Here is a 27,812-nt window from a genome sequence, read left to right on the forward strand (position 1 = left end):
TCCTTAAAAACTTTGTTAAGGAGAATAAGGAAGGGTCTCTTCCCAGGACATCTTTTGCCAGAATATTCAGAGGAAGAAAGCCCACCCTGGCTTTACAGGTACACCTTGAAGAAGGCAGGGCCTTGGCCAGGGGCTTCTCCTGGTCTCTGCCCCATTTTCATACCTGTTTGCAAACCACATCTTCAGTTGCTCCAACAATGAATACATGCTTGCATCTTCCTACTTCGTGTTTGCTCTTCTCTTCCTCGCCTCCCTTTTCCCCATTAAAAAATATATACATTCCTGAAATCCTGACACACAGAAGAATCAAAATTGGCTTCAATGTGTGGTGAGGAAAGGGGGCTTGCTCAGAAAAAAAAATTCATATTCTTGTTCTTTCCTCTGCACCTGCTTTCTACTCTGGCCTTAACATGTCACCACCATAGTTTGATCTGGAGAAAACTAGCACAGCAAGATGGAACCTGTTGAGAAGGCAGCTTTGGCAGATTCGTGCTGCCGGCACCGTGCCGTTCTTCTGAGCCCCTAGTCTCTGCTGGGTCTTCCCACCAAGCCCTGCCACGCAGGGTGTGTGTGTCGCCTGCCGCGTCTTCCCACCAAGCCCGTGCCACGCAGGGTGTGTGTGTCGCCCGCCAGGTCTTCCCACCAAGCCCATGCCACGCAGGGTGTGTGTGTTGCCTGCCGGGTCTTCCCACCAAGCCCGTGCCACGCAGGGTGTGTGTGTCGCCTGCTGGCTGCCGTTCTGCATGTATGGAGTTTCAAGTCTTATTTCCTCTTCTGTTTAACAAGGCCCTTGGTCTAAGTGTGCTTGTAATTTGGGCTAGTGAGCAGCAGCCGAGAGAGTCCACCCAAGTCCCCTTAGCCAGTGAAGCGGGAGCTCCCAGGTTCCTGCCTGCGGGGAGGGTGGGGGCAGTTTGAGTTAGTGAAAATCTGTGTATTAAACAGATATGTAAATGACCCCTGCCGAGCGCTGAAAATGAAGGTATGAAAAGGCATCATCATCTGTGGTTCCCACCTGGTGGCAATGACCATATCAAAACAGAGATCTGGCAGTATACGCCACGTAGTTGCCAGACTCCAATACAGAGATCTGGCAGTATACGCCACGTAGTTGCCAGACTCCAATACAGAGATCTGGTAGTATATGCCACAGAGTTGCCAGACTCCGATACAGAGATCAGGTAGTATACGCCACGTAGTTGCCAGACTCCGAAACAGAGATCTGGTAGTATACGCCACAGAGTTGCCAGACTCCGATACTGAGGGCACATCTAAGTTCTCCCACCCTGATTGCATGCCTGAAATTCAGAATTAGTAAGATTTCAGTCAGTGATGCTTCGTTACGCACTCACGAGACATGTTTGAGGAGCTTCACTGTGAATGCGTGGGCTTCAATTTGACTTGTGAAACCTCTGGTTAAAACAAAGGAATGTGCCTTCACTCTCAGAACTGGGTGCTTTTTCTGCTGCCCTGGCCCTCTGGGCTGAGTCTTTACATGGACAGCGGTCGATGTGTCTCAGTTTATTTGTCAAAACCTCCAGCTAAAGCCAGTTGTTGCTTGAAAACTGCCTGCTTAATTGGCCTCCTCAGCTCGGGGGAGCAGCTTGCAATCTGAGGCTGGCGCCCAGCTCCCTGACCACCCGCTCCCCATCACACTCAGCTCTCATTCCAGCAGCCCAGCCCATAACCCGCCTCATCAGTGTATTGATGTGAGGCAGAAACACCTCATTATAAGAGCACCCCTGAGAAATGGCAGGGTCAGGGGCTTCTGGGCTGCATAACCAGCGGATTCCCTCTGCAAAATCACTCCTGCCTCAGTGTGAAAGGGCCAGCCATGCAGGGCTGCACCAGAGAGTCGTTCTCTTCTTGATCCTCAGACAACCAGTTCTTAAAATTCCTGTCCTCTGTCCTTGGATGGCCTTCGTCTTCTGGAGAGGAGCATGCTGGGAGCTGGCAGAACACACGCCTCACTCTGTGGATGCAATGTCTGTCACTGATCAGTTTCTAGGTATTGATCCTAGAAATCCATGCTCTGTGGGTCCCTCTCCAAGAAACACAGCGTCCATGTTTGTACGTTGTACTACAGTTTCAGGCTGCTTTCACATGTGTGCTTTCATCCCTGATTCCACGACCTGAGCACAGATTTTTTTTTTTTTTTTTTGAGATGTGGTCTTGCTCTGTCGCCCAGGCTGGAATACAGTGGTGCAGTCTCTGCTCACTACAACCTCCACCTCCCGGGTTCCAGCAGTTCTCCTGCCTCAGCCTCCCGAGTAGCTGGGACTACAGGCACGTGCCACCACACCTGGCTAATTTTTGTGTTTTTTAGTAGAGACAGGGTTGCACCATATTGGCCAGGCTGGTCTCAAACTCCTGACTTCATGATCCGCCTGCGTCAGCCTCCCAAAGTGCTGAGATTGTAGACATGAGCCTCTGTGCTCAGCTGGGCACAAATACCCAGTGCTCGGCACCCAGTAGGCCCTCACAACTGTGGCGAGCCATGGCCGCATGGCTGTGATTGTGCTGGCAGCACACAGTAGGTCCTCACGACTGTGGCAAGCCATGGCCGTGTGTCTGTGATTGTGTGGACAGGCACAGAATGGCCTGAAGCATGGGAAGGTCGCCTGCCTGACAGCGGCTTTAGCACCAGGAAACCTCCCACCTGGGGCCTGCCCTTGAAGGTGAGTCGGGCCAGTGGGAAGCGCCTGCTCAAGTGGGACTCTGCACACAAACCACTGGGAGCTACTGCCTCACACACAGGATTGCATTTCAGTATTTTGTAAGTCCAAGCAAACCCCCAAGAAAAGCTTGAGTGGGGCCGGGTCTGCACCAACAGGCTGGTTCCAAGTGAGTGCTGGTTGGATGTGCTCCAGTGTGGAGGGCAGAGGGAGGGAGTAGGCTGCCTGGAGAGGAGTAGGGTGCAGGCAGGGGCTGCAGAACGCTCCCCAGCAGGCGGCCCAGCTGTGTGAAAGAATGTCTGGGAGCTGCTTTCCTCTGGGCGTTTGTGGGATCCCTCCCCTTAGCCAAGGCGCCGCTGCAGCTGTTTTTCAAAGGAAAACTGGGCTTGAGAGGAGGAAATAATTGAGGTCTAAGAAGTCCATGCCCTCATTTGTTCACGCACCACGAGAAGCCTGAGGCATCTGCGGGATGCTGCGCTCACTGCCTCTCCTCTGTCTCTTTCTCTCCAGTCGTGCCAGGCGGACCTCGTGAAGGACAATGGCCACAAGTACTTCCTGTCAGTCCTGGCGGACCCCTACATGCCAGTAAGGACCGGGCAGCACCCTCTCCGTGGGCCTGGGACTCAGCACTCACCTCTGCCCACATGGCGCACTGCGGTGGGGCCTTTGGACGGGGGCTACAGGGTCACGGCAGGGGCCACGTCCGCGGGTCAGCAACGGCTTCACGTTAGACACGGCCCTTTGCTCAGCACCATGAGTGCCGCTGTGGTTTCGTGTCTGTCTCTAAATAAGAGCGCAGTGAACCCCGGCACACGGATTGTTTTGGTTTATTGTAGTCTGTTCTCACTGGCACTTCTTTGCAAAATAGTCAGATCCACTCTCCCTGCTGTCCACTGCGTTAGACGAGCAAGCGCTCGCACATCTCTAATGTGATGGTTCCAGCGCCTAGGAAGGTCTTGGAACACAACAAGATATAGAAGCGCCTCGTTTCAGGAAGGAAGGGAGAGAGGAAAGGAAGGAAAGAAGGTTGTTCGAAAGTTTACATTTTCAGTATATTTTATTGTATTAAATTGTTTAAAAATTAGTAATCCATGAATAGGGTATATAGTTATTCTGTAAATGTTTCATAATGTTGTATTTCTAGCTCCCAGCTTAGTAATGAGAACAAAATAGATATATCCTAAATAATTCTTTACCATAACTTAATATTGCCAGAATATTTAAGTATATTAGCTAGTTTACACAGTGGTGGGTGGCTTTGGCTGTATAAAGGAGCTTTTTTATGTAATTTCACCCCCTAGTTGGTTTTCTAAGCTAAATGATTTTTTAAAACACAGAAAACAAACAGGACTGTTTTCCAAAAGGTAAATAGCACATGCACTTTGTGTTGTGTTGAAACATCATCACAGGCCGTTAAAGTTTACACTTTATGTCAGTTTTGGAAACCATCACTTCCCATTCTTCAGAATAAGGAAGAAAGCAAATTCCACATGAAGAAGTGAGGACAAATGCCCACTGGCAACTTGGGCACGAGAGTGAGCTAAGCTCACAAGAATGGCCCCACCTCAGCCACCAGCCTGTGGAAGTTTTGAGGAGACAGCCATGTTTGAAAGAATGAAAAGAAGGCTGGGTATGGTGGCTCACGCCTGTCATCCCAGCACTTTGGGAGGTCGAGGCAGGTGGACTGCTTGAGCTCAGGCGTTCGAGACCAGCCTGAGTAACATGGTGAAACCCCATCTCTACCAAAGCGACAAAAAATTAGCCGGTGTTGTGGCACACGCCTGTGGTCTCAGCTACTCAGGAGGCTGAAGTGGGAGGATCGCCTGAGCCCGGGGAAGTCAAGGCTGCAATGAGCTGTGATTGTACAACTGCACTCCAGCCTGAGCAACAGAGTGAGACCCTGTCTCCACTAAGTAAATCAATAATATAAATATTCTTAAATGACTAACTGGAAAGAATTTGGTGTGATTCTGTCAAACCGTCAACCATTGTTTTGTTTGTTGAGCGCTTTGTGCCTGTTACGAGAAAATATTCAGAGCTTCCTCCTCATCCTCAGAAGTGACTGATTTTTCTAAACTCATAAGCAGATCTGAAAAAACAAATTGAAGCTGTAAAAAAGAAAAGACATGCACTGTTGTTGAAAACTCGGGAGATGAATTAAATCACAGAACAGACGGCCAAGAAGAGGGTTCTTGAAGGAGCCACCTGGAGCGCTGTCCGTGAAGCTGAGCGAGAAGATATGAAAGCCGGGCTAAGAGCCGGGCTGGGAACGCTCACCATGTAGCCAGCATGGTTCAGAACGAGAGAGGAGAATAAGTGGAGAAGCGGTTTTTGATGAGATAGTGGCTACGAATTTTCCAGATTTGAAGAAAGGAGAGTTCCAATTTTAAAAGCAGGATGAATCCTGAGAAGGTTCAAGAGAAACAGATTCATACACAGGCACATCATAATGAAAACAGCAGATGTCAAAGGCATAAAGACAAACCTTAAAAGTTCCCAGAACAAACGTCAGCAAAGGAGGAAACAGCACTGGCCCCGACAGTGGACCTCTGGTCAGCAGCGGCTCTCGGCAGGGGACAGGGGAGCCCCCGGCGTGAGAGGAAAGCAGCCGTGGTCGGGTCACCCGCACCCGGCTCAGTCACCACTCAGGAATGGGGGTGCAGTAAGCAGCGTTGAGACACCAACAGTTGACTCCTTCCAAACCCCACAGACGATGGCTAGAAAGACCGCATGTCGGCCGGGCGCGGTGGCTCAAGCCTGTAATCCCAGCACTTTGGGAGGCCGAGACGGGCGGATCACGAGGTCAGGAGATCGAGACCATCCTGGCTAACACGGTGAAACCCCGTCTCTACTAAAATATACAAAAAATTAGCCGGGCGAGATGGCGGGCGCCAGTAGTCCCAGCTACTCGGGAGGCTGAGGCGAGAGAATGGCGTAAACCCGGGAGGCGGAGCTTGCAGTGAGCTGAGATCCGGCCACTGCACTCCAGCCTGGGCGACAGAGCGAGACTCCGTCTCAAAAAAAAAAAAAAAGACCGCATGTCAGCCAGCAGGAAACAGAACCAGGAGGGAAAAGCAAGATGCAGGACACAGCAGAAAGCCAAGAAGTTGGCAAACGTGTTGGCGCATCTAAAGCTTTGCAAAAATGAAGAATACTCATGGCGAATTGGAGGGTCAAACAAGAGGAGGAATTGGGTACCTTGGGAGCCCTGCAATAATCCAAGATTATTGGATTATTGGTCTAGCGTAGGACGCACTAGACCGTGCGGTGTGCACGTAAAAAACTAAGGCACCACTAAAAACGTACAAATAGACTCTGGTTTCCGGGTCAGCAGAGGCTCAGAGGAAAGGAGAGAATGCAAATGAGTCACAGTAGAAGAGCAGAAAGGAGAACACAGTGAAGCGCAGTTAGAGGACAGCCTCCATGCCTTTTGCTGCCAGAGCCCCTGATGGCAGGACCGTGTGCTCACAGAGTGCTGGGCAGGCAAGGGAGGTGAGGTCTGGGTGCTTCATACCGACAGCCATGGTTGGCCTGTGACAGACGAGGCAGCCACCAGGTCTGTGCCCATCCTGCAGTGTTAGGCCTTCCAAGGAGTAGTCTCTTCACTCTGGGAGGGGAGCCCAGAACTCTCAGGCTTTTGAAAATGGCTTTTCATTTTTGTAGCGTCCACTCAAAATCCAGCAGTAAAGCTGGCTCTCGTTACTTTAATTATGCACCACGCATATCGTGAAGATTCAGAAAGGATCATGCTGTTGTGCTTTGGGAATGAGAGTTTCCGTTGAGAGGAGACAACTGAGACTGGCTTTTGTTTTCCAGGCTGAACACAGGACCATGACGGCTTTCATTCTCGCCGTGATCGTCAACAGCTATACCACGGGGCAGGTGAGCACCCCAGCCACCCCCAGCCCCAGAGCCCACCCTTGACATTGCAGAGGAACTGGGCCCACTGGGAAACGTGGTGCCACGTGGGGGCGAGGGGATGTCCAGCAGAGGCTCGGGCCCTTCGTCTAGCCAGCCATTTGCAGGGTGAATATGAATCAGGAATTTACAATGGGGAAAATTGAGCATATCAAGGCTTCCTGAGAACGGGTGGCCGCCGCCGTCCCGCACAGGCACCCACCACGTGCCCGCCATTGGCAGGCAGAGGCCCACCTGTCTGTGGTCCTACCTCTGCAGGAAGCCTGCCTTCAGGGAAACCTCATCGCCATCTGCCTGGAGCAGCTCAACGACCCGCACCCCTTGCTGCGCCAGTGGGTGGCCATCTGCCTCGGCAGGATCTGGCAGAACTTCGACTCGGCGAGGTGGTGCGGCGTGAGGGACAGCGCCCATGAGAAGCTCTACAGCCTCCTCTCTGACCCCATTCCCGAAGTGAGTCAGGCAGGGGCTCAGAGCCCCGTCCTCCTGGCTGCCGACTGCGGGAGCTCCCGGGGGTAAGGCAGAGGTCTGCTCGCGTGCAGGTGTGGCCGGCCCATGTCCAGGAACTTCAGGGCTGCACACTCATAAGAGTAGGACAGTGGAACCTTGGTGAGAAGAGAGCCATGCCACTGGGGACTTTGCACCCGGGCCCAGCGTGCACTCCCGGGGACAGTGGCACAGCTGCACGCGGGGTCCCAGAGGGCACCTCAGAGGCAGGGGTCACGTGCCCGCTCTCTGGGTGCCGCTCTGCGTCCTCACCACGGCCTGCAAGGCAAAGACTACTAGATCTCCATTTTACGGGGAAGGAGACAGGCCAGTGGCTCGTGCCCGTGCAACTGGGGAAGGTGCGGGGCTCTGCCCACAGAATGGCCGCAGGCTGGAATTCTGGGAGTTGTGTGCACCATTGCCTTCACTCTTCCCACCGGCCTATGCAGGGTACAGGGTGTTGTTCATTTTTAGAGCTGAGGAAGCAGGTCAGGGACGGTGACTTCTCCCCAGGACCACATAGTGTCGGAGGCAGGGCTAAACCAGGGTCCCGGAACCCCAGGACCCCATGGTGTCGGAGTCAGGGCTAAGCCGGGTTCCCCGAACCCCAGGGCCACATGATGTTGCTCCCCTGGCTGAGCCCTGTGTGCTTGGTGCACTCCGGGACCCCCACGCCCCTCTGCCTCCAGGAGTGCCTGCACCTTCCCCTCTTTCCACCCTCCCACGCTCTGTGGCCCCTCCCAGCCCCCTCTAACTCCTGCCTCGTTCATCAGCACATTCCCTGGCGCCTGGTTTGGTCTTTTAGTTCCCGGGGCAATGCAGCTCCCGCCTCTGCAGCCTGACTGTCTGCCCCTGGAGCTGGGCGGCTGCCCCTGCTGCTCCCCACCTCCTTGCCTGTTGCCACTCTGGCAGTGCGAGGAGAGCCTTGGGCCTGGAGAGCTGTTCAGCAAGCACCTGTGGGGTTGGATTCACCCTCACACAGCCCTGGCAGAAAGGCAGGCTGCATCATGGCCCAGCATGGGACATGCGTGTGACCCCCTGCTGCCTTGCAGGTCCGCTGTGCGGCGGTCTTCGCCCTTGGCACGTTCGTGGGCAACTCTGCAGAGAGGACGGACCACTCCACCACCATCGACCACAACGTGGCCATGATGCTGGCCCAGCTGGTCACCGACGGGAGCCCCATGGTCCGGAAGGTGCGTGAACCCCCAGCCCAGCAGCAGCAGGGCGCCCAGGCCAGACCCCGCGACACCTGGGGCCAAGCCCACGTGGGCCTGACCGCAGCAGGGAGCACTCAGTTTCCACTGTATCATTTCGAGAGCAGATCTTTACATGTTTCATTCTCTCCAAAATGCGTTTCTTTACCAGACACCCGTGTGTTTGCTTCATTTAAAGGCATTTAGTGGGTTGCGCCTCCGGCAGCTCATGTAGTAGTCTCCTTCCTGCCTGGAGCAACACACACAGGCACCACTGCGATTCCAAAGAGACGCAGCCGCCCACAGATGGCGGGAAGGTTTGTGTACTGGGTACCCCCCACACCCCCTGTATGTCAGCAACTGAACAAAACGTTTTTTTGTTTTGTTTTGTTTTGTGTTTTTGAGACAGAGTCTTGCTCTGTCACCCAGGCTGGAGTGCAGTGGCACCATCTCGGCTCACTGCAAGCTCCACCTCCCAGGTTCACACCATTCTCCTGCCTCAGCCTCCCGAGTAGCTAGGACTACAGGCGCCGCCACCACGCCTGGCTAATTTTTTATATTTTTAGTAGAGACGAGGTTTCACCGTGTTAGCCAGGATGGTCTCGATCTCCTGGTCTCCTGATCCGCCCACCTCAACCTCCCAAGTGCTGGGATTACAGGCATGAGTGGAGTGGCCGTGCCCGGCCAAAACAGTTTTATAAAACTTGAAAACTTACTCACCTGTTTAAATGTAGGAACATCACTGATGATTATCCAAGGTTTCACACCCCTAGAAAAAGTTGGTTCCACATACCCTCAAATTCTCCCACCCACCCCAGCGCAAAAGGGGCGTTTAGCAAGACACTGGTTTCCCGATCTCCTTTGCTGGTGAGATCGAAGGCTGCTCTTGCAGAGAACTCATCCGACAGCCAGAGCACAGAGCTGCTTTCTGGGCGGAGAGTCTGTCTCCCCTCGCGCGTCCCTGTGCTGACTGTGTGTGACTCTCTCTTGGAGACGGGCTCTATCAGGAGACGGGCCGTGGACCAGGGGCTGGGGGTTGTTTGTTGGGAGAGCAGATGCCGTCGCTTTACTTGGGAGGGACGTGATCTGGCCAGGTTTCCCTCAGACAGACGAAGTGTGGAGAGGCACGTTCTATCGTGTGTTCCCTTCTAGAATTAGCCCAAGTCATCAGGATGCTACATTTTCTACTGAAATCTTGAAAAGATGAAGTGAGATTCTGGCGAGCCTTTTCTGTTGGTTCTGACTTTGGTATCTTCACGTTCTCCTCATGGCCGGGTTTCTGAACCTGGCTTCTCTCGGCCCCTGCGGAATTCTTTTTCCCACATCAAATCACCTTTAGTGGACATCACTGATCAAAGCAGCGAATCAGCGGTTTGTCTGTTAAAATTCTTTTTAAAGTAAGGAAAGCTTTGTTTCTTCTTTACAAAAACAATGTGAAAATAGAGAGGACGTTAGCTGTGAGGCGTTCCCCAAGAGCCATCTTGTGGCTGGGTATCTGTCCCGGGTTGTGTCCCGTGGTGTGGTCCTGGCTGCTGGGGCACTAAGATGAAGCTCACCCTCCACTGGGAGTGGTTCGGCATTCACTGGCCTGCACGGCCACCTGCTGAACCTGCATCCTGGAGATGTGGCCTGCGAGGACACCGTGGGGTTCAGAGGAGGTGCTGCCGACCGGGAAACAGCTGTCTCGGGGACACTGGGCAGGGTGTGTGGAGGGGGATGACAGCCCCTGCCCTCCAGGAGCATGCAGTCTAATCAAAGAGACAGATACAGATACAGTCATTACACCAGAGCCTTGTGGAGAAGTGCTGCCTGGAGTGCTCTGGAGCTCCTGAGCGCTGTGCTGTGCTTGCATCTGAGCGGGAAGGGGGTAGGCAGAGGCTTTTGTGGAGGGGCAGCTCTTACCTGGTTATGGAGGGTGAGTCATACGTCACCCAGGAGGGGCTGGATACGTGGGAGGAGCGTGTGCGGAGGCCTAAGCATGGGGAAGATGGAGAGGCTCAGGGCCACCCCTCTTCTCAGTGACCAGAGGCTCAGGCGTGGGGAAGATGGAGGGGCTAAGGGCCACCTTCCTTCCATGTGGCCGGACCATTGAGCAGGCAGGAGGGGCAGTGGGGTGAGGCTGAAGGCAGGAGCTGTGAGTGCCAGGCTCCAGCTGTCAAGAATGTGCCTTCAATAAGTGCTCTATTCTTACAAATCTAACAGGGTTCACTCTTGCAGCAAGTATTTTTCTGGTGTCTGCCCCGTGCTGGGTACCACGCCAGGCACTTGAGGTGCTTCCCGGCTTCAGGGGGTTTGCATTCTAGCAGGAGAAGCAGCAAACAGAGCTGATAACCTCAGCTGGCAGGGTGATGTCTGGAGGGAGGAAGGTTAGTGAGGAGTCAGAGAAAGACACCTTCACTCACGTGTGACCAGGAGGCCTCCCCAAGCAGGCTACACTGAGCGCAGACTCCGGGGGCGCACTGCCTCTGGGGTGTGCCAACTCGGGGGTGTGCCAACTCGGGGTGCGCCGACTTGGGGGGTGTGCCGACTTGGGGTGCACCAACTCTGGGGTGTGCCGACTCAGGGGGTGCACCAACTCAAGTGCGCCGACTCAGGGGGTGTGCCAACTCGGGGTGCACCGACTCTGGGGTGTGCCGACTCAGGTGGTACACAGACTGTGGAGAGTGCCAACTCGGGGGGTGCACCAACTCCAGGGGTGCACTGACTCAGGTGTGCCGACTCGGGATGCACGGACTGTGGGGTGTGCCAACTCGGGAGGTGCACCGACTCTGGAGTGTGCCGACTCGGGGGGTGGCCGACTCAGGGGGTGCACCAGCTCCGGGGGTGCCAGCTCTGAGGGTGCGCCTCCGTCTTCGTCATGGAGTCCTGCCGCATCACAGCTGGTTTTCTCTCCTGTTTGCCAACCACCATGAGTGGGCACGGTGCTCTGCAGGGGACTTGGGCACAGGCACAAGCAGCAAGGAGCCTGGCAGGTATGGAGCCGGCCCCCTTCTCACAGCCTCTTCTCAGGGCCTGTCCTGAGCCTGCTGTGGGGCTGGAGTCGGGGAGCAGACCTGGCTGAGCAGCTCCTGCCGCCCTCTGGGGCGGGAGAGAGGAGGGTGTTACTGCTGCTTTTCCAAAGAAGCAATGTGTACTGGATACCAAAAAGGTCACATCCATCCTCCTTTTTAATAATAATAGAAGTGTCCTCTCCTGTGTGGGGTGACCATGACAGCCATCCTCCTTTTTGATAATAATAAAAGTGTCCTCTCCTGTATGGGGTGATCATGGCAACCATCCTCCTTCTTGATAGTAATGAAAGCGTCCTCTCCTGTGTGGGGTGACGGTGACAGCCAAGTAGGTTTTGTTTGTTGTCTTGTTTGATGAGCTTACTTGACAAAATTTAAAAGTCAGCAAATTCAGCTTAGCCCCCCAAATTATTTTGAACTTCAGCTTGTCTGTGAAGCACAAACCCTGCAGGCAGCAGCCACTGCTCGCTTGTCAAGAAGGGCCAGGCCAAGAGTGTGGGGCTAGATCCCCCAGTGTCACCCCAGCCTCTGCGGGGCCGGGCTGGGCAGGAGCCGCACACAAGGAAGGGGCCCAGCAGGACTTGGATCAGGGCTTACTCCCTGTCATGGCCTCAGGAGGAAATAGGGACTGTTTGGATACTATTTTATTTTGTTTTATTTTATTTTGAAACAGAGTCTCTGTCACCCGGATTGGAATACAGTGGCACAATCTCAGCTCACTGCAACCTCTGCCTCCCGGGCTCAAGCGATCCTCCCACCTCAGCCTCCTGAGTAGCTGGGACCACAGGCGTGTGCCACCATGCTGGGCTAATGTTTTTCTTTTTTGTAGAGATGGGGTCTTGCTGTGTTGCCCAGGCTGGCCTGAAATTCCTGGCTCACGGGATCTCCTCTGTAATCCCAGGCCTTGGTCTCCCCAGATGCTTCCCAGGACGCTGCTCGGGCCTGCCCTCGGCACAGGAGCTGAGTTTTATGATGCCTGAGCACAGGTCACAAGACAAATATTAGCTGCCCGGTGCCACGTTGTTGGAAATGTGGAGTGGGCGGCCCTCAGGGCAGGTGGGCAAGGGGCAGAGGCTAGGTGGGCCGGCAGCCCATGGTCAGTCCAGCCGTGTCAACACCGGGTGGTGCGTGGGTCCCCAGCGGGGCAGGGCATGTGCCCAAGCACATGCATGTCCCCTTGAGTCCTGGCACCAGTTCACGGTTAGAAAGTAACCCATGTGTTACAGACTTCGCCCCTGCAGGGAGGGCTGCACTCATCCAGAACACACTTGTCAGGCACATGCTGCATGCTGGTCCGGCTTGGGCCTCAGTGACCCCGCAGGGCACTAACCCTGGCTCTTCTCTCAAGACAGTGTCCCTGGAGCTGGGGGAGGGGCTGGGTATGAGGGTGGTAGGCCGGGGTGGCAGCTGAGCAGAGCTAGTATGGATGGGGCTGGGGGCACAGGGAGGCCTTGCCACAGGGAGGGGCCCAGAGCAGGGGGCGTGCCCATCAGAGGGCGTGGGTACAAGAGGCCAGGAGGGCAGTGGGGCAGGTGGCCCAGCCACGCATAAGCCTTGTTGTTCGTGATCAGAGGCCTGGAGGGGTTTGGAGGCAGGACCTCGCCTTTGGCTGCCCAGATCAGAAGGGCTGCTCGCCCAGCTGCAGGGATGGTGCAGGGAGGAAGAGACGTGCACTTGGAACGCAGAGCTCACAGCACTTGCTCGCAGGCGGAGAGGGTAGAGAAAAGAGGAAGACGAGGAGCCCCGGGGTTGGGGTCTGAGCAACAGGAGAGTAGACTTGCTCCTCGCTGAAGGGACCAGCCGTGAAGGAGCAGGCTCTAGGAGCACGCGTGGACTCCGAAGGTGGGGAGCCGACAGGAAGGGCTGAGCTGACAGGTCAAAGTGTGAGTCCAGGCGGAGCTACCCGCCTTGCGAGGGAGGCTGCTCAGCCCCAGCCAGGGATCAGGAGGACAGACAATGGCTTTGACAAGCGACCGGTCAGAGGACCTTGGAAAGCTGGTCAGTGTGGAGCCCATGGCCACTAATGTGACCTCCCCGTCTGTGTGCTGCTGGGGAGCCCCCAGAGGGAAGGGGTCACGTGACAACTCCAGCCAAGATCATCTTGCACAAGCTGAGAGAGGGCAGCTCCCACACCCCTGGCTGAGCACCTCTGCCAGACCCTCTGATGGGTTCTGCACGAATATCCCAAAGAAGGCCGGTGCGTGTGTGTCTTGCTGTCAGAGCCCAGCTCCATTCAGGAAGGGCAGGAAGGGTCTGACGCAAAGGAGAACTCTTTGCTGTGTGCCAGGCAGCAGCCTTCAGAGCAAGGCCCACCATCTGCAGCAGGATGTGCGGCTCCGAGCGAGGCCCCCGTATCCAGCAGGATGTGTGTTCGGGAGTGAGTGCTCTCTGGACATTCCCCTTGAATAATGGACGTGGCCCCTGTTGACCTCCGCTGAATCGAAAGGCCCACCACCTCGGTGCACGTTAATCCGTGCCAGGGCCCAGCTCTGGCTTTTCTCACCTGATGTCAGAAGGAAAGGGAAAAAATCGGTACTTGCTGAAGACAGGTGCAGCCTTGATCTTCTCTGGAAGGGGCCCAGTGGGTGTTCGCTTTGTCGGAGGCCCCGTCTGGGCAGCGCCTCACTCCTCTTGCACAGGGAAGGCAGCGGGTTCTGTGGTTTGTCCAGGAGCCTGGGACAGTGGCTTAGGCAGTTGGAGATGAGCACTAGAACCGGGGTGTGGGCCATGGCGGTGAACACGCACACTGGGCCACGGCCCTTGGTGCCCAGCAGCGCGGGAGGGGCGAGTGGAGGGTGATGCCAGGGCTCCATTCTGAGCAGTGCGAGACTTGCAGTTCCATCGGCGCAAATCAGGAGGGCGCTGCAGACTGAATGGAAAGTAGATGATGCCCACAGTTCACAGGGCAGGGAGAGTTTGGGGTGCAGGTAAAGAGCCAGCAGCTGGACAGCCAGCCTGGAGCTAGGAGAGTGAGGGGCCAGCATCAGGGAAACCACAAAGCACGACAGGAGGAAGCCCAGGGCGTGTAAAGCTGGGGTGGGAGCGTGCATGGACAGAGCGTGTAGATGGAGAGTGGGCCCACAAGAAGACCCTGGTCCCTGGTGGGCCCATCCAGAGCCTGCTCATCCTGTCGCTGCGGAGACGGGAGCATCACGCAACAAGCAAGGGGTCCTCTCGCAGCACTTGGCTTTCTGCTAAGAATCCATCTTTTTTCTTTTTAGAAAAAAAAAGGCAGAGAAAGTTGGTGTAGGGAAAAAAGCATTCCTTCTGTTTTTTAAACCTACATCCTCCTTCTGTTTCCCAGTGACTTCTAGGATCTCCGCTGTTCCTGTCACAGCACTGAACTGTCCTAAAAGAGGCAAATTGTGTCTGTTTCCTTGGACCAAGGCGTTTGGGCCTAAAGATGATGTTTTAGTTCTACAGCTTTTCCCATTCCCTCTTAGGGACTAGAAACGTCTTCCAGTGAAAGTTTCACATGTGTTGAAAGGAGCAGCTTCAGCTTGTCCGCTGCGCTCGGCCCTGGGGTGCTCACATCTAGAAAGGCCGCCAGCCATCGGGTGTGATCTAAAGCGGCACTTTCAGCCGGGGTCCCAGTGGTGACCGTAAGCAAGAGGCTGTGAGGCCTCCTACCTTTCCCCGTCTGGAGTCCTGTGACTCACCATGTCCTTATGAGACCGCCGTGCATCGTGCGCATCTAGCAGTGGTGAGGATCCTGGCGGGCATTCTGGCTTCCCCCGTGAGCCACTGGCCTGCCGTCTCCACAGCACTGCTGTGCCAAGGCTTCTGGGTTCGAAAAGGGATGGTCCCTTTTTCTGATGCCGATAGGACGCTTTTGTCTTAACCTTTGTTTTCTGTTGGTGACTCAAGTCTCACTGCTGCTCCTCAATCATTTTCCAGCCCCAGTGAGTATTATTGTCCCTTCTCCCTCTCGGCAGGAGCTGGTGGTGGCTCTGAGTCATCTCGTGGTTCAGTATGAAAGCAATTTCTGCACCGTGGCCCTGCAGTTCATAGAAGAGGAAAAGAACTACCCCTTGCCTTCTCCAGCGACCACAGGTACGGCGTCTTCTCCTGTGAACCCGCTGAGCACCTGGCCTGGCGGTTCTAGTGCAGGCCACGGCCCGGTCTCAGAACTGCTGGCCACTTGCTGACTTGCGAGTCTAAGCTCAGGTTTCCCAGATACCTGCCGCAAGGGGTCCCTGTTTTTCTCTTCTTTTTAGGCACCTGTCAGATTCGAAAGGACAGGAAAGATGGGCCACACTGACCCTCTTACATTTTTCCTTTCTTTTTACCCTTTTTGGGAATTAAACTCACAGAAACCTTGAAGTATGACAAAACTTCTGCAATAGGAGCTTGCAGAAAAGCGCAGGGGCCGTCTTCCTGCCGTGAGTCATCATCACACTGCCGTTGGCTCCATGGCTCGGTGAGTCATGTCAGGAGTCCTTTCTCACACGTGTCGTTTTGACTGGAGAGTACAGTTCCTCTCTCATCGCTGCTGGCAGCCCCTCCCCTACCACACAGCCGTCTCTGCCGTGCAGGGCTTGTCGTCAACAGAGAAGCCTCACTGCTTGTAGGAAGCCCAGAAAGGGAGAAGGGGGAGCCGGATGAGTGCGGCCGACCATTGCTCTGATGCGGCTTCCCGGGGAACGGCTCGTGGCCCACGTCACCACGCACCTCGTGTGCACTTGGACAGGCCGCAGCCACCAGCTTCTCCCCTGTTGTCTTTTGTAATTTAATATCCACAGAGCGACAAGCGGTTGTCGTTTGTCCAGTGCCATCCCGCAGAGCCTCCACTCACGTCTGAGTTTCCCTGAGCTGCACAGCTCCTGCGTTCACATTCGTTCCAGCACAGGTAGCAGCTGCCATCACCGAGTGTCCCAGCTGCTGAGTGTCAGAAGACACGCCGGCCTGCGCCTGGAAGCCCACCGTAGCTTGTCTTTCTCCTTCTTTCCCAGAGGGAGGGAGTCTGACCCCGGTGCGAGACAGCCCGTGCACCCCCAGACTTCGTTCCGTGAGCTCCTACGGAAACATCCGTGCTGTCGCCACAGCCAGGAGCCTCAACAAATCTTTGCAGAACCTGAGCTTGACAGAGGAATGTAAGATCCTAGAAACTGGGTTCTTGGATTGGGAGAGATTGGGGTTGTATTTTCCAAAACTTTTTATCTGAGCAAGAATCATTCTGCCCCTGCCCCTTCTCTAAGTGCATGCCCTGAGGTCCCATCTGTCAACATGGTGATGAGCCAGCTATCCTCGTCTGGAGTCACCCTTCCAGACGTGAGCATGGCAAGGAGGCATAGGCCAGTCCCCAGAACAGCCAGCGGGCGCAATACCAGTGCAGAGCTCAAGTGTAGTCACAGGCGAAGCGGTGGCTCCTTGGAGAGCCGTGCCCTGCCCCAGTCTGTGGGTGGGGAGCTTGGCTCCCAGGGAGATCAGTGAGTGCCTGTGCCTATGTGTGCACCAGGGTGTGTGTACCAGGGTGTGTGTGCGCCAGGGTGTGTGTGAGCCAGGGTGTGTGTACCAGGGTGTGTGCACGCCAGGGTATGTGTGTACCAGCGTATGTGTGCCAGGGTGTGTGTGTGCCAGGGTGTGTTTGTGCCTGGGTGTGCTGTGTGCACCAGGGTGTGTGTACCAGGGTGTGTGCACCAGGGTGTATGTGCGCCAGGGTGTGTGTGTGCCAGGGTGTGTTTGTGCCTGGGTGTGCTGTGTGCGCCAGGGTGTGTGTACCAGGGTGTGTGTGCACCAGGGTGTGTGTGCACCAGGGTGTGTTTGTGCCTGGGTGTGCTGAGCTTTATTTAGAAGAAAATACATAGTCATGCCATTAACTGTAAGACCAAAAGGAGGGTCCCGGGAGCACCCCACTGACCCCACTGTGTCTCGGGCAGCCGGCGGCGCGGTGGCGTTCTCCCCTGGAAACCTCAGCACCAGCAGCAGTGCCAGCAGTACCCTGGGCAGCCCTGAGAATGAGGAGCACATCCTGTCCTTCGAGACCATCGACAAGATGCGCCGTGCCAGCTCCTACTCCTCCCTCAACTCCCTCATTGGTGAGTCTGCGTGCCCCTTTCTGCTTCCGAGGGGCCCCGAGGGTCTCCTCCCCACACAGAGCAGCACAAACCTGTGTCTGCATCAGGTCAGTGGGTGTCGAAGCTATCTGTTCAAAAGAAAGAATAAAAGTCAGCTGGACTGCGAGGAAGTGAGAATGTTTTGCTGGGGGAAGCGGGAAAGTTGAAATCACTGTTGTGATGGGATGGTATTTTACAGGCCGCTCCGGAGCCATGGGAGCTGGCCAGCTTGGCCGGGTGGGAAGGCTGCCAGAACCTTCCATCTTCCGTAGATGGATGAGCGTTCTTCATGGGTGCTGGACACCCTGGTGATGCAGAGCAGTGCTTCTCAACCAGGGCTGGTTTTGCCCGCAGGTGCAACTAGGGCACAGTAGGGGTGCTCCTTGCCCCAGTGGGTGAGGCCAGGAAGCTGCTCACATCCTCTAGTGCCCAGATCGGCCCCCACACGGAGTGTCCACAGTGAGAGACAGAGGGCCCTGCGGTTGGGCCTGGGGGCTGTCGTCCCCGCCCTGCCCACCTGCGCAATCTCTACAGAACTTTACCTCGTTCCCAGCAGCTTGACATGGCACTGCCTGGAAATGGAAATCTGATAGAAGGGTTGAATTCTTCTCTTGTTCTGCCATGAATGGTGTGTGCCTGGGCTCTACCACCAGGATTGCTGATGGAAAGCAGGCGAAGCAGGAATTCACTGTGTTTTCTTATTGTGTAGCTGTGTTCATCTTCACACCGCTGGTAACAGATTTAGGGCTTAACCAAACGAGCCTCCTCTCCTCTTGTTCTGATTATCCAGAATGGCTTACCGGCTTCATTTGAATTTTTTTCATATTAAGGAACATTTTAGCCATGTAAAAATTTACAGAGACTTGCGTGTGCGTGTGTGTGTGTGTGTTGTATTCCCAGCTTAAGGAATTACAGAGGTCGAGCCCCAGAGCCCACCCCGGTCCCATTCCCTCTGGTGATGTTACCCTTTCCCTCTCTGGCGGTGAGCCCTGGCACATACGTGGTACCCGCTTAGAGGCTTTTACCTCCTGTTGGCGCCGTCGCACAACGCGTGGCCTGCAAAACCCGTTTGTTTGGCTCTGACTTCAATCTGTATCTTGGGTCGTCGTCTAGGTTTTGTTCCTTCACCTCTGCTATCTGCCATGGCTCCACTATCCGTTCTCCTGTCGGGGCACTGTGAGGCTGGTTCTCGTTTCTTCTTCCTTTTTGTTCCTTTTTTTAATTAGCAAACTCAGAATTCAGCCCCTGCCACCATGGAGCCCCACGTCCGACACACCCCTCACTCGCTGCACCCAGCTCTGCTGGGCCCCGGCACTCCCGGCCCCCAGCCTGGGCTTCGGTGGGGAAGCTCTTCTCGGGCATATGGTGCCGCTCCCCTCTCATTCAGAGCCTCCATCCGGCAGCACCTTCCGAGAAGCCTCCCCTGAATTTGCCCCTGAGCTGTCTGGGCTAGTGTGATGTTGTGAGGGTGGGTTTGAATTCTGTATTCCATTTCTTTAATGCTGATAGGATTATTTACACTCTCTGTTTCTTCTTAAGCTAGCTTCAAAAACTTTTATTTTTCTAGGATTTTATTCCACTCAGCTAAGTATTCTCATTCTTTCCCTTGAGGCCGTCTGCAGTATTCTCACGAGTCTCTAATGTCTGCTGTCTCTTTGTTGTTCTAGCTGCTCTGTCATTCCCAATCTGCTGTCTCTTTAGATGTGTCCCCTTTTATTCCTATTGTTGTTGATTTGCCTTTTCTCCTTTTTATTGATTAGTCCTCTAAGATATTTGTTCATTTCTTTAGTGTCTTCAAGTTCTAACTTAGGCTTTGTGAATTTACTGCATTATTTTATCTTTATTTTTCTACTCCAGTACTTTATTTTGTTTCCTTTCTTCTGTTTTCTCTAGGATCACCCTCTTGTCCTGTTTCAGTTCTCAAGTGCAAAATAAAAATAGCTCATTAACTTTGAGTTTTTCTTCCTTCCTAATGTGTGTGTTCAGGTCTGCGGGACCCCCGCCACCGCCGTCTTCCCCTAGCCCACTCCCCCCTGCCGTCTCCCCCACCCTGCCCACTCCCCCCGCCCGCTCCCCCTGCTGTCTCGCTCCCCGCGCCGTGAGCTTTGATGATGGGCTTTTCACTTGCGTTCAGCTTCAAGCTCTCTTTCTACTTCCCTTGTGGTTCCCAGGGACGGCAGTCCAGCCACAATGACAGCAGCGCATGGGAGCCGAAAGACCTGAAACAGACGCAGGCAGGATGTTCGCCAAGGCAGTTCCCACCGGGCAGGCCTGTGGGTGTGCTCCTGGCTTTGGCCAGCTGCTGCCTTGAGCACCTCTGGATAGAATGAGTCCAGAGCTTGCACCGTGCTCTCCAGGGTTCACTACACAACAACCCAGACACGCCAGCTTAGCCCAGACAGACCAACTTGTTAATTTTCATTGAGAAATAACGTTGCAGCTTTGTGCCTTTGGTTGTTTGCTAAAATATGCCAAGTGCCCAGAAAGCGCAGAGTTGACACTGTATATTGGAGTATAAATCGAGGTATTGCCCAGTCACCAATGAAATATATTCTAAAGTCACTTGTAAGATGTTTGTTTTGAACTGGAATACACTTTTTAAATAGAATTGTTATATATAGTGGTTAGGTTTCCAGGCTAGCCTACAAGTGTCTTTTAAAAACTGCCTGCAGAAATTCTACTTATAAATCTGCAATGAAAAAAGGTATTTTAAATATTTTTTTAAGTACTAGAAAATGTAAATTCATAGTATTCTGTTGTGATTACACCTTTCCCCTGGCCCCGCCACAGCTCCTGTGAGTACCTCTCTAGCGCCTCCAGCAAGTTAGTTGACGCTCATCAAGTCAAGGTGATAGCTTCCTGCCGTCTTGTGTAGGTTAGAGCAGGAGTCTGCAGACTCTTCCTATGAAAGAGCTTTGCGGGTGGGACTGCCCCTTGGCACTTAGCACTGCCATTGTGGTGGAAAAGTAGCCAGAGACCGCGTGTGAGTGAATGAACTTGGCCATGTTGCTATGTAACCTTGTGGACTGAAGTTTGAATTTTACATAACTTCACATCACAAAATATTGTTCCTTTGATTTTTTTTTCAACCACCTAAAAAGTATAAGAACCATACACAGGCCATAGAAGAACAAGGCCGAGTTCAGCTCAGAGAGCCTGAGAGCAGGGCACACCCTGCCCGCACCCCAGCCTGCAGGGACACTCCTCTGAGGACACTCCTGTGAGTCAGACAGAGGGCTTGAGACTCTTCCACATATTGGCCAGATATTTTGACCGTGCCCCCACTGTGCACATTGGGGCACAAAAGTGCAGAACAGGCAAACCCAGTGCCACCTGTGTTGAAGCCAGTACCATCGGCTCTGGGCATCTCCTTCCCCTCCCTGCAGAAGCACGCGTCCTCCCTCTGCAGCCAAGGGGACCAGCATTTACTCGGGTTGACTCCTGGCCAGGAGTCAGAGACTCCTCTTTGTACCCCCACACATCCTTCTCTCGGCAGGGCATCTGTGGCCAGTCTCCTCCCCGCCTTGCAGCCACCTGAGCCAGCAGCTCTTTGGCCTGGTGGTCGCAGCTCCCTCCCGGGTGTCCCTGCTTCCACTGTGGCTCTCCTGGGGCCGTGTGCTCCCTGTGGCCTTCCTTTTTTTTTTTTTTTTGAGACGGAGTTTTGCCCTTGTCGCCCTGGCTGGAGTTTAATGGCGTGATCTCTGCTCACCGCAACCTCCGCCTCCCAGGTTCAAGCGATTCTCCTGCCTCAGCCTCCCAAGTAGCTGGGACTACAGGCACATGCCAACATACCTGGCTAATTTTGTATTTTTAGTAGAGACAAGATTTCTCCATGTTGGTCAGGCTGGTCTCGAACTTGCAACCTCAGGTGATCCGCCCACCTTGGCCTCCCAAAGTGCTGGGATTACAGGCATGAGCCACCACACCCGGCTGGCCTTCCTCTTTCACAAGAAGCTACAGCAGCGTCACCCCTCGGTGCTCACCTGGTGACCGTCTGCCAAGGGCCTGGTCGCCCCACCGCCCTGCCCAGCCCATGCGCTATGGGGTTCTCAGTTCACTCTCGTCCTTCCACTCACACATATCTGGCCATCAAGTAAGAATCAAAATAAAAAGTTGCACCTGGCCTGCAAGCATGGAGAACTGCACCTTTTATTGGTCCAGGGAGCTCAAGCCAGGCGGTATGGCGCTGGGTCACCATGGCACCACTAAGAGCTTCTGTCTGCAGGTCCCCATGCCCACTGCACCTCCCTTTCCCCCTGGGCATTTTGGATACCACGTGGGCATCTCCCCTTCTGCTGGTGAAGACTGCAGAAAGTTCACAGCTGTGGACTTCCAGGTGGCTTAACTTGCTGAGGCTGGTGTTTACTGTGCACGTGCCATGCCTGAGGCCCTGGGTGCTGTCCACAGGCAAGAGGGACCACGGGGACCCCGCCCAACTCCTGTGTGAAACTTAGCTTTTGTCTGTGATGAGTGAATGCTGCCGTTATCCTCGGTACTAGTCTCGGTGGGGTACAGGACGAAGAATCGCAGTTTCATCTGAGGGTTACCCAGACGGGAAGCCCACGGCAGCCTGGGGCCAGGACAGGGGCTTGGCCTCCATGAGTTTTCTCCTCTGCCCCTTCTTTCTTGTCTGTCTTCTCGGAGGAGCTGGAGTCCCCATTCCACCATCCTTCTTACACAGTCTGATTCCTGACTTTTTTTTTTTTTACTGGAGAAAACTAAGTTTTATTCGTATATCATTCAAATCTTAGGAAATTTGACAGGGAAGAGTTTCACAATGAGCTGGAGTTTAGGAAGGAGAGAAACAAAGTCGCCCCCGCAAAACCAGCCTCATTCATATTCAGGAAGGTGTCGCGTACGCCACCTGGAAACCACCGTGCTTACCTAAGCGTTCAGAATTCATAACCTACACAGAACCCCATTACGCACAGCACTTCCCTGCTTCCAGCCAATTTCTTTCGTTTCAGCCAAAGAACCGCAATCTCTTTAGGCCTTTTCAGTGAAGATTGCAGAGGCTTTCAGAACCATGGCAACCTGGGGCGTCCATGTCTCCCCATCTTTCCCGGCCCCCCAGAAGCCCCATGGCCAGTGCCCTCCCCGCTCTGCCTTCCCCAGAGCACTTGCATTGTTGCTCCCTCAGTCGTGTGTTTCCCGTGTCCCCGTGGCAGTGAAGCCCCTTGGCTGGTGCTTGGCTTCCTGCGATCACTGGGGGAGCCCGGGTTCCCGCCCCCAGCAGTGCCTGGCCCCTGGTGGGGCAGGATACATGTTTGTGGAACTAAATGGGAACCCAGGTCTCAGCACTGCCTCAGGTTCTAGAATCTTGTTTGATGTCTCCATCGTGCTTGTTTCTCACTCAGCCCTTCCTCTGACCTGACATCCACAAGAATCCCCTAAATCAATCCCCCCTGTTTCCAGTGCCCCCATCCCATCAGGCCTCATTGCCCTGGGTCTTGCTCTGTGCAGACCACAGCTGGGCAGGCCCTCTCTCTTGCCAGCTCCTCACTACCCTCCAGGTGAAGCCTTCATTAAAACCGCATTTTCTGTAGAGGCCAAACCATTGCCTGATATTCAAGGTCTTCCTTCAGCCCCCTCACCCCCCATCTCAGCAGCAGCTGTTCCACTGCACCTGCCTGCAGCCAGCCCCTCTGCCGTCTGTGCAGCTCAGAGCCAGGTGGTCTTGCTTGGAGGTTCCCTGGCCCACCGCCAGGATCCCCTGTAGGTGCCTGACCCAGCACATCAAAGCATGGTGTCACCATTGTTACCACCACAGTCCTGTAAAGTTGTTTCTTGCTAACGCACGGACATGTGGACACAGGCCTCATCTGTACCGGCCCCCAGCCCATGCATTTGCTCTCTGCACTCACCTGTGTTCCTGACACCCACGAGTGGCTGTGGAGCTGCTCAGGACAGAAGGACGGCTGGAGAGGGTCTGTGGCCTATGTCCACATGTCCTGGGACCCAGCCTGAGGTGCCCTCCTCACCCCCAGACACCCATGCATGTAGCCCCACACCACGTCACCGCCGCGCTCGTCCATCCATCCCCGGCTGCCAGCTAGAGTGCAGTCCCATGGGGGACCACGCTGCCATGTGCTCCACCTGCCTTCCCTCCCAAAACCCTGCGTCACAGCCAGAGTCCAGGCACACCCGTGCTGAGAGACGAGGCGAGAGTTAATTCTGCTCGGGACTCCGGTGGCCTGAGAGTGCTCTTTCCGCAGAAAGCCTCATCCCTAGAGCGCTGATGGGGACACAGATCAGAGGCCTGGGCTAGACGGGACCAGTTTTCACGACGCTGCTAAATACGGTGACATTTTTTACAGTTTTGAAAATGTGTTACCATACGAATGGATCCAGGATGGACTAATGCAAGGGAGGGGAGGGCGAGAAAGGAGCGCAGCGCCGCGAAGTGTGGAGCTGGCCCTGGTGCAGCTGTTGGAAGTGCCCTGCTCACCCAGAGGAGGAGCTGGGGGCCCCGGCCAGCGGCAGAGCCAGAAGCCCCTCAGGCCGCCTGTGCTCTCCACACCTGAACACGAGATTCTGCGGGAGAATAGGTGTCCAGTCCTGACCCCTCTACTTCGTTCAGAATCTGGGAGCCAGAACTACTGCCCTTGGAGGAGAGAGGAGCCCGGAGACCCCAGCCTGGAAACTGGGGCACTGCCCAGCTCCTGAGAGGCCACAGAACAGTGGCGGCCCCTGCACTCCAGGCCTACCCAGGCCTCTCAGCTGCACACGCTGGCCGGTTGCACTGCTGCTTCATTGGTGTTTACAGGACGGGCCGTAGCAATTGCTTCTCCCTTCATTTATTTTTTTAATATTTCTTAAAGACAGGGTCTCACTATGTTGCCCAGGCTGGCCTCGGACTTCTGGGCTCAAGCAATCCTCCCACCTCACCTTCTTGAGTACCTAGAACTAGTTTCCTTCCTTTTTTCCAAGGCATCGAGAAGCTGAAAGAGCCCTCACAAGCCCTGCGTGCAGCTCCAGAGCCCCCAGTAGTGAGTTCTGGCCGGGCCTCGAGGTCTGGGTTTCAGGGTAGAGAAGGTATTGGTTTCTGCCTTTGCAGAAAAAAAGCCTGGTGCTCGCTCGACCAAAAGAAAGCTAAGCAGGGTTGTTGCCAAAGGACCTGTGCGGGTTCGGAAGGAAGGCTTCACAAGCCAGAAATCGGATTTACTCTCGTCAGAAGACAGTGGTGAGAAAATGAACAACAGTTTTCCAGCGCTACAGGATTATGTTTTTAGGGCAAAAGTCCTTAACTAAAGGCCATTACTAAGTTTGTCTCGTAGGGGTGTTGAACATGCTGAGGAGATGATGCAGACGCGCCGCCCACCCGGCCCGGGACGTGCTGCGTTTTCCCTGTGGGCAGCGGCAGGGCCCACAGCTCTGGCCGGCCCAGGAGGAGGGGAGGGCAGAGCAGCTGGTCAGCGTGATTCTCGTCACAGCCACACCGAGTCGTGGGTCCAGCCCATGAGGGAACAGGAGTTACCCTTGGGCACCCAGGGACAGGAGGGGTCACAAGAAAGGGGCCACTGCAGAAGCCTTCGGCCTGGGACACTGGTTCCCCAGGATGGCAAAGGGTCTTGGCCACTACAGACTGGGTGAGCACATCGGAGGGCACAACCTGCTCTGCCGACCCCTCAGCCTTGGGGTGGCGGCTGGCAGCTGTCGCCTGCAGGAACCTCTTCTCTGAGCTGCTCTGCCAGACCTGAGCTGCTCTGCCAGACCTGGAGCTTCTGGGATGCAGCTGGCCAGAGCTCTGAGTCAATTTCCCTGCCTTGTGTGCTATTTGGAAAGCTGTGGCCATTGCTCTGAAAAATAACTTCTAAAACCATTCGTTATGATCTTTTATTACTTTTAGTCTAGACATGAAAATAGGTTCTCCGTGCTTACAGGGAGTTCTGTGAGTGCCAGCAGGGGCCCTTTCTAAGCTCAACACCCCCAGTCCCTGACTCCCTGCATGGCAGGACCCTGGCAGCCCCACCTCCTTCCTGGTGGACTCGAATCCGATGGGAAGGTCTCTGCGGTCTGTTTTGGGGACCGGCAGATTTTACAACAGGACAGTTTATATAACAGAGCCTGAGAGAAGATTGTGGCCAAACCAAGGAAAGACGTGAAATTAAAGACAGCAGTTCCATGATCACAGCGTCATATTTTTTACTAGTACATAGTTATAAAATCCACTGTCGCAAACAGACTGGCAAAAATTAGATTTTTTTTCCCCTGTTGAGTCACAAACAGTATTTCGACTTTGATATAAGTTGAAATCTGCACGAAGGTCAAGAGCAATAGCGTCGTCCCTCAGTACGCGTGGGGGACTCCAGGACCCCAAGGACGCTCAGTCCTGCTAGGAAAGGTGTGACAGCTTTGCGTCCGCCACACGTGTCCCCCACCATGCTTGAATTGTCTCCAGATTCCTCAGAATATCAAATCCAGCACAGTGTGTCAGCAGCGGTTATGCTCTCTTGTTTTTTTTTGTTTTTTTTTTTCTGTTTTTTTTTTAATGTGTATTACTTTTTTTGTTTTCAAATATTTTCGATCTGTGGTTGGTTGAATCCATGGATGTAGAGGGCCAACCGTAACAAAAATCTGTTTTTAAAAATTAGGTGACAGTAGCAGCTAATCCATCTCATCCCCCCTGCCCCAGCAGTGCCCCCACACAGTGCCAAGGTCCTTTCCTGGAGTGTCCTGTGGAGCCCTGACCTAGACCCCTGGTGCCCACGTCTGTGGCTCCCCCATCATGGGTGATGCTCAAGCAGCCACCAGCTTGCACCTTCCTCGCACTCTGTCAGGGCAGCCCCGGGAGCAGAGGGCCTCCTGCCGCGCCAGCCCTGGGTTCCAGGTGTGCCCAGTGCCCTCTTCTTCGCAGCAGCCTGCTCCCTGCCCCCGGGTCTTGTGAGGAGGGTTCTCATATAAGGCCAGCTGCCCCTCACAGCCCCTTCACCTGGCAGCTTAGCCTCGCGGGGAGCTGCTTCGATGCCTTACTCAGCTGTGGGGATCCCAGGACCCCAGAATAATCAAGGGGCGTGGGTCTCAGGCGGGCACTCATCAATAGGCACCTTGTGGGGCCATGCTGTCACCCACGGTGGAGGGTGTCGTGGAGCCAGGCGGAAGCAAACTTCTCCAGTGAGGCCATGTCTCCTCCTCACCAGGGCCTGTTGCAGGGGCGAATTCAAAGCCAAATCTCCTAGCCCACCCGCCCACTCTTTAAAAAAACTGAGGACACAGCCATCACCGATGTCCTTGTGTTGCATGGAGCAGTTCCTAGGAACCGGCATCCGCTGGGATAGAGAAGAGTCTAGGGAGTATGCCCACGGAGCCTGGACCGGTTTTACATTTCTGAGACTTACTTGTGAATCCACACGGCTGTTGCAGAGCTGTGCCATCTGAGCTGGAAGGCTTCGGTTCTGTCCCAGTCCACGCGGTGCAGCACCACGGTTGAGCAGAAGGTGCATCTGCGTGGCGCCGTGGCACGGAAGTCCAGGTGTGCTTGGGCCCTAGACTCCCAAGACATCCCCACTGCCTCCTCCTGGGCGCAAGGCTCAAGCACGGGGACCGCCTGCCAGGTGCATGTGTGCATGGGCAAGACCTGCAGGGGACGTGTCTCTGGGAAGAATGCTTCCTTTAGTTGAAGGCTATAAACTTGCCCTGTGGGATGAGACATGTCAGCTCCCAAAAGAGGTCCCAGCCTCTCGTGATCCACTCCAGCACGGGCCGCACAGCAGCACAGCGTGACCTCCCAGGTGGCAGCTGAGCTCTTGATTCCACACGGCTCAGTCCTGGAGGCGCTCACTCACTGCAACACGGACTCCTCGTAGTGGCCTCTTCAGGAGCCACGGGCACGGGGCTTCCCTGACCTCTGCACTCATGGTGGGGGCATGCAGCAGGGGTAGACACCGGCCCTCCATACGTGGAGCTGAAGGAGAGCCCGTCTCAGGCTCGCTGAACAGAAGCCATAGGTGGCTGCAGGCATCTGCAGAACCCACGCACACATTGACTTTCACACCCCACCTCCATCTCCGTGGACTTGACCGGGCCGTGCAGAACCCACTCCACGTGCACAGCGTGTTCATGCAGTGAGACAAGGTCCTCCACTGGCTTTCGATGCTTAAGCTCTTTCACCAACAGTCGGGTGGCCTGGAATCACACCTCACTCGAAATCCTTTGACTAATGAACAAGCACTTGCTTCTCAGCAAATTGTCCAACTTCCCCAAAAAGAAAGAAGATGGAGTTCTATGGTGGCTGGATCCCTTTTCAACTCCCAGTGCCAAGGGCAAGGCCCTGCCTGCCTCGGCCTCTGGGGCGAAGCCTGGCAGGAAACTGGCACTCCTGGTACCCGCAGACAGGGGAGGCACCGCCTGGCCCCGCTCTGCCCTCCACACTCGGTGCCTGGGCCCGGCCCTTGCTGGACCTGCTGCCTCTACCAGGATTGCTTCTTCCCTTCTCCGCCTCTCTGGGTCCAGCGTGGCATGGACACCCGTTCCACAATGCCT

General features: G+C 54.8%; 1 protein-coding gene across 5 annotated transcripts in view; it reads left to right on the plus strand.

The window, feature by feature from the left end:
• The window catches only part of RPTOR (regulatory associated protein of MTOR complex 1), a 418,953-nt gene that overhangs the window by 330,516 nt on the left and 60,625 nt on the right, over nucleotides 1-27,812 (plus strand). For all 5 annotated transcript variants that reach the window (XM_033182532.1, XM_033182531.1, XM_033182533.1 and 2 more), the window contains 7 exons: nucleotides 3,183-3,257; nucleotides 6,489-6,554; nucleotides 6,849-7,040; nucleotides 8,126-8,266; nucleotides 15,210-15,327; nucleotides 16,227-16,367; nucleotides 17,154-17,312. In XM_033182532.1, coding sequence (XP_033038423.1) covers nucleotides 3,183-3,257; nucleotides 6,489-6,554; nucleotides 6,849-7,040; nucleotides 8,126-8,266; nucleotides 15,210-15,327; nucleotides 16,227-16,367; nucleotides 17,154-17,312 — 892 coding nt within the window. The remainder of the gene's footprint in view (nucleotides 1-3,182; nucleotides 3,258-6,488; nucleotides 6,555-6,848; nucleotides 7,041-8,125; nucleotides 8,267-15,209; nucleotides 15,328-16,226; nucleotides 16,368-17,153; nucleotides 17,313-27,812) is intronic.

The sequence above is a fragment of the Trachypithecus francoisi genome, unplaced genomic scaffold, assembly GCF_009764315.1.
Source record: "Trachypithecus francoisi isolate TF-2019V2 unplaced genomic scaffold, Tfra_2.0 Lachesis_group20, whole genome shotgun sequence".
NCBI lineage: Eukaryota > Metazoa > Chordata > Mammalia > Primates > Cercopithecidae > Trachypithecus > Trachypithecus francoisi.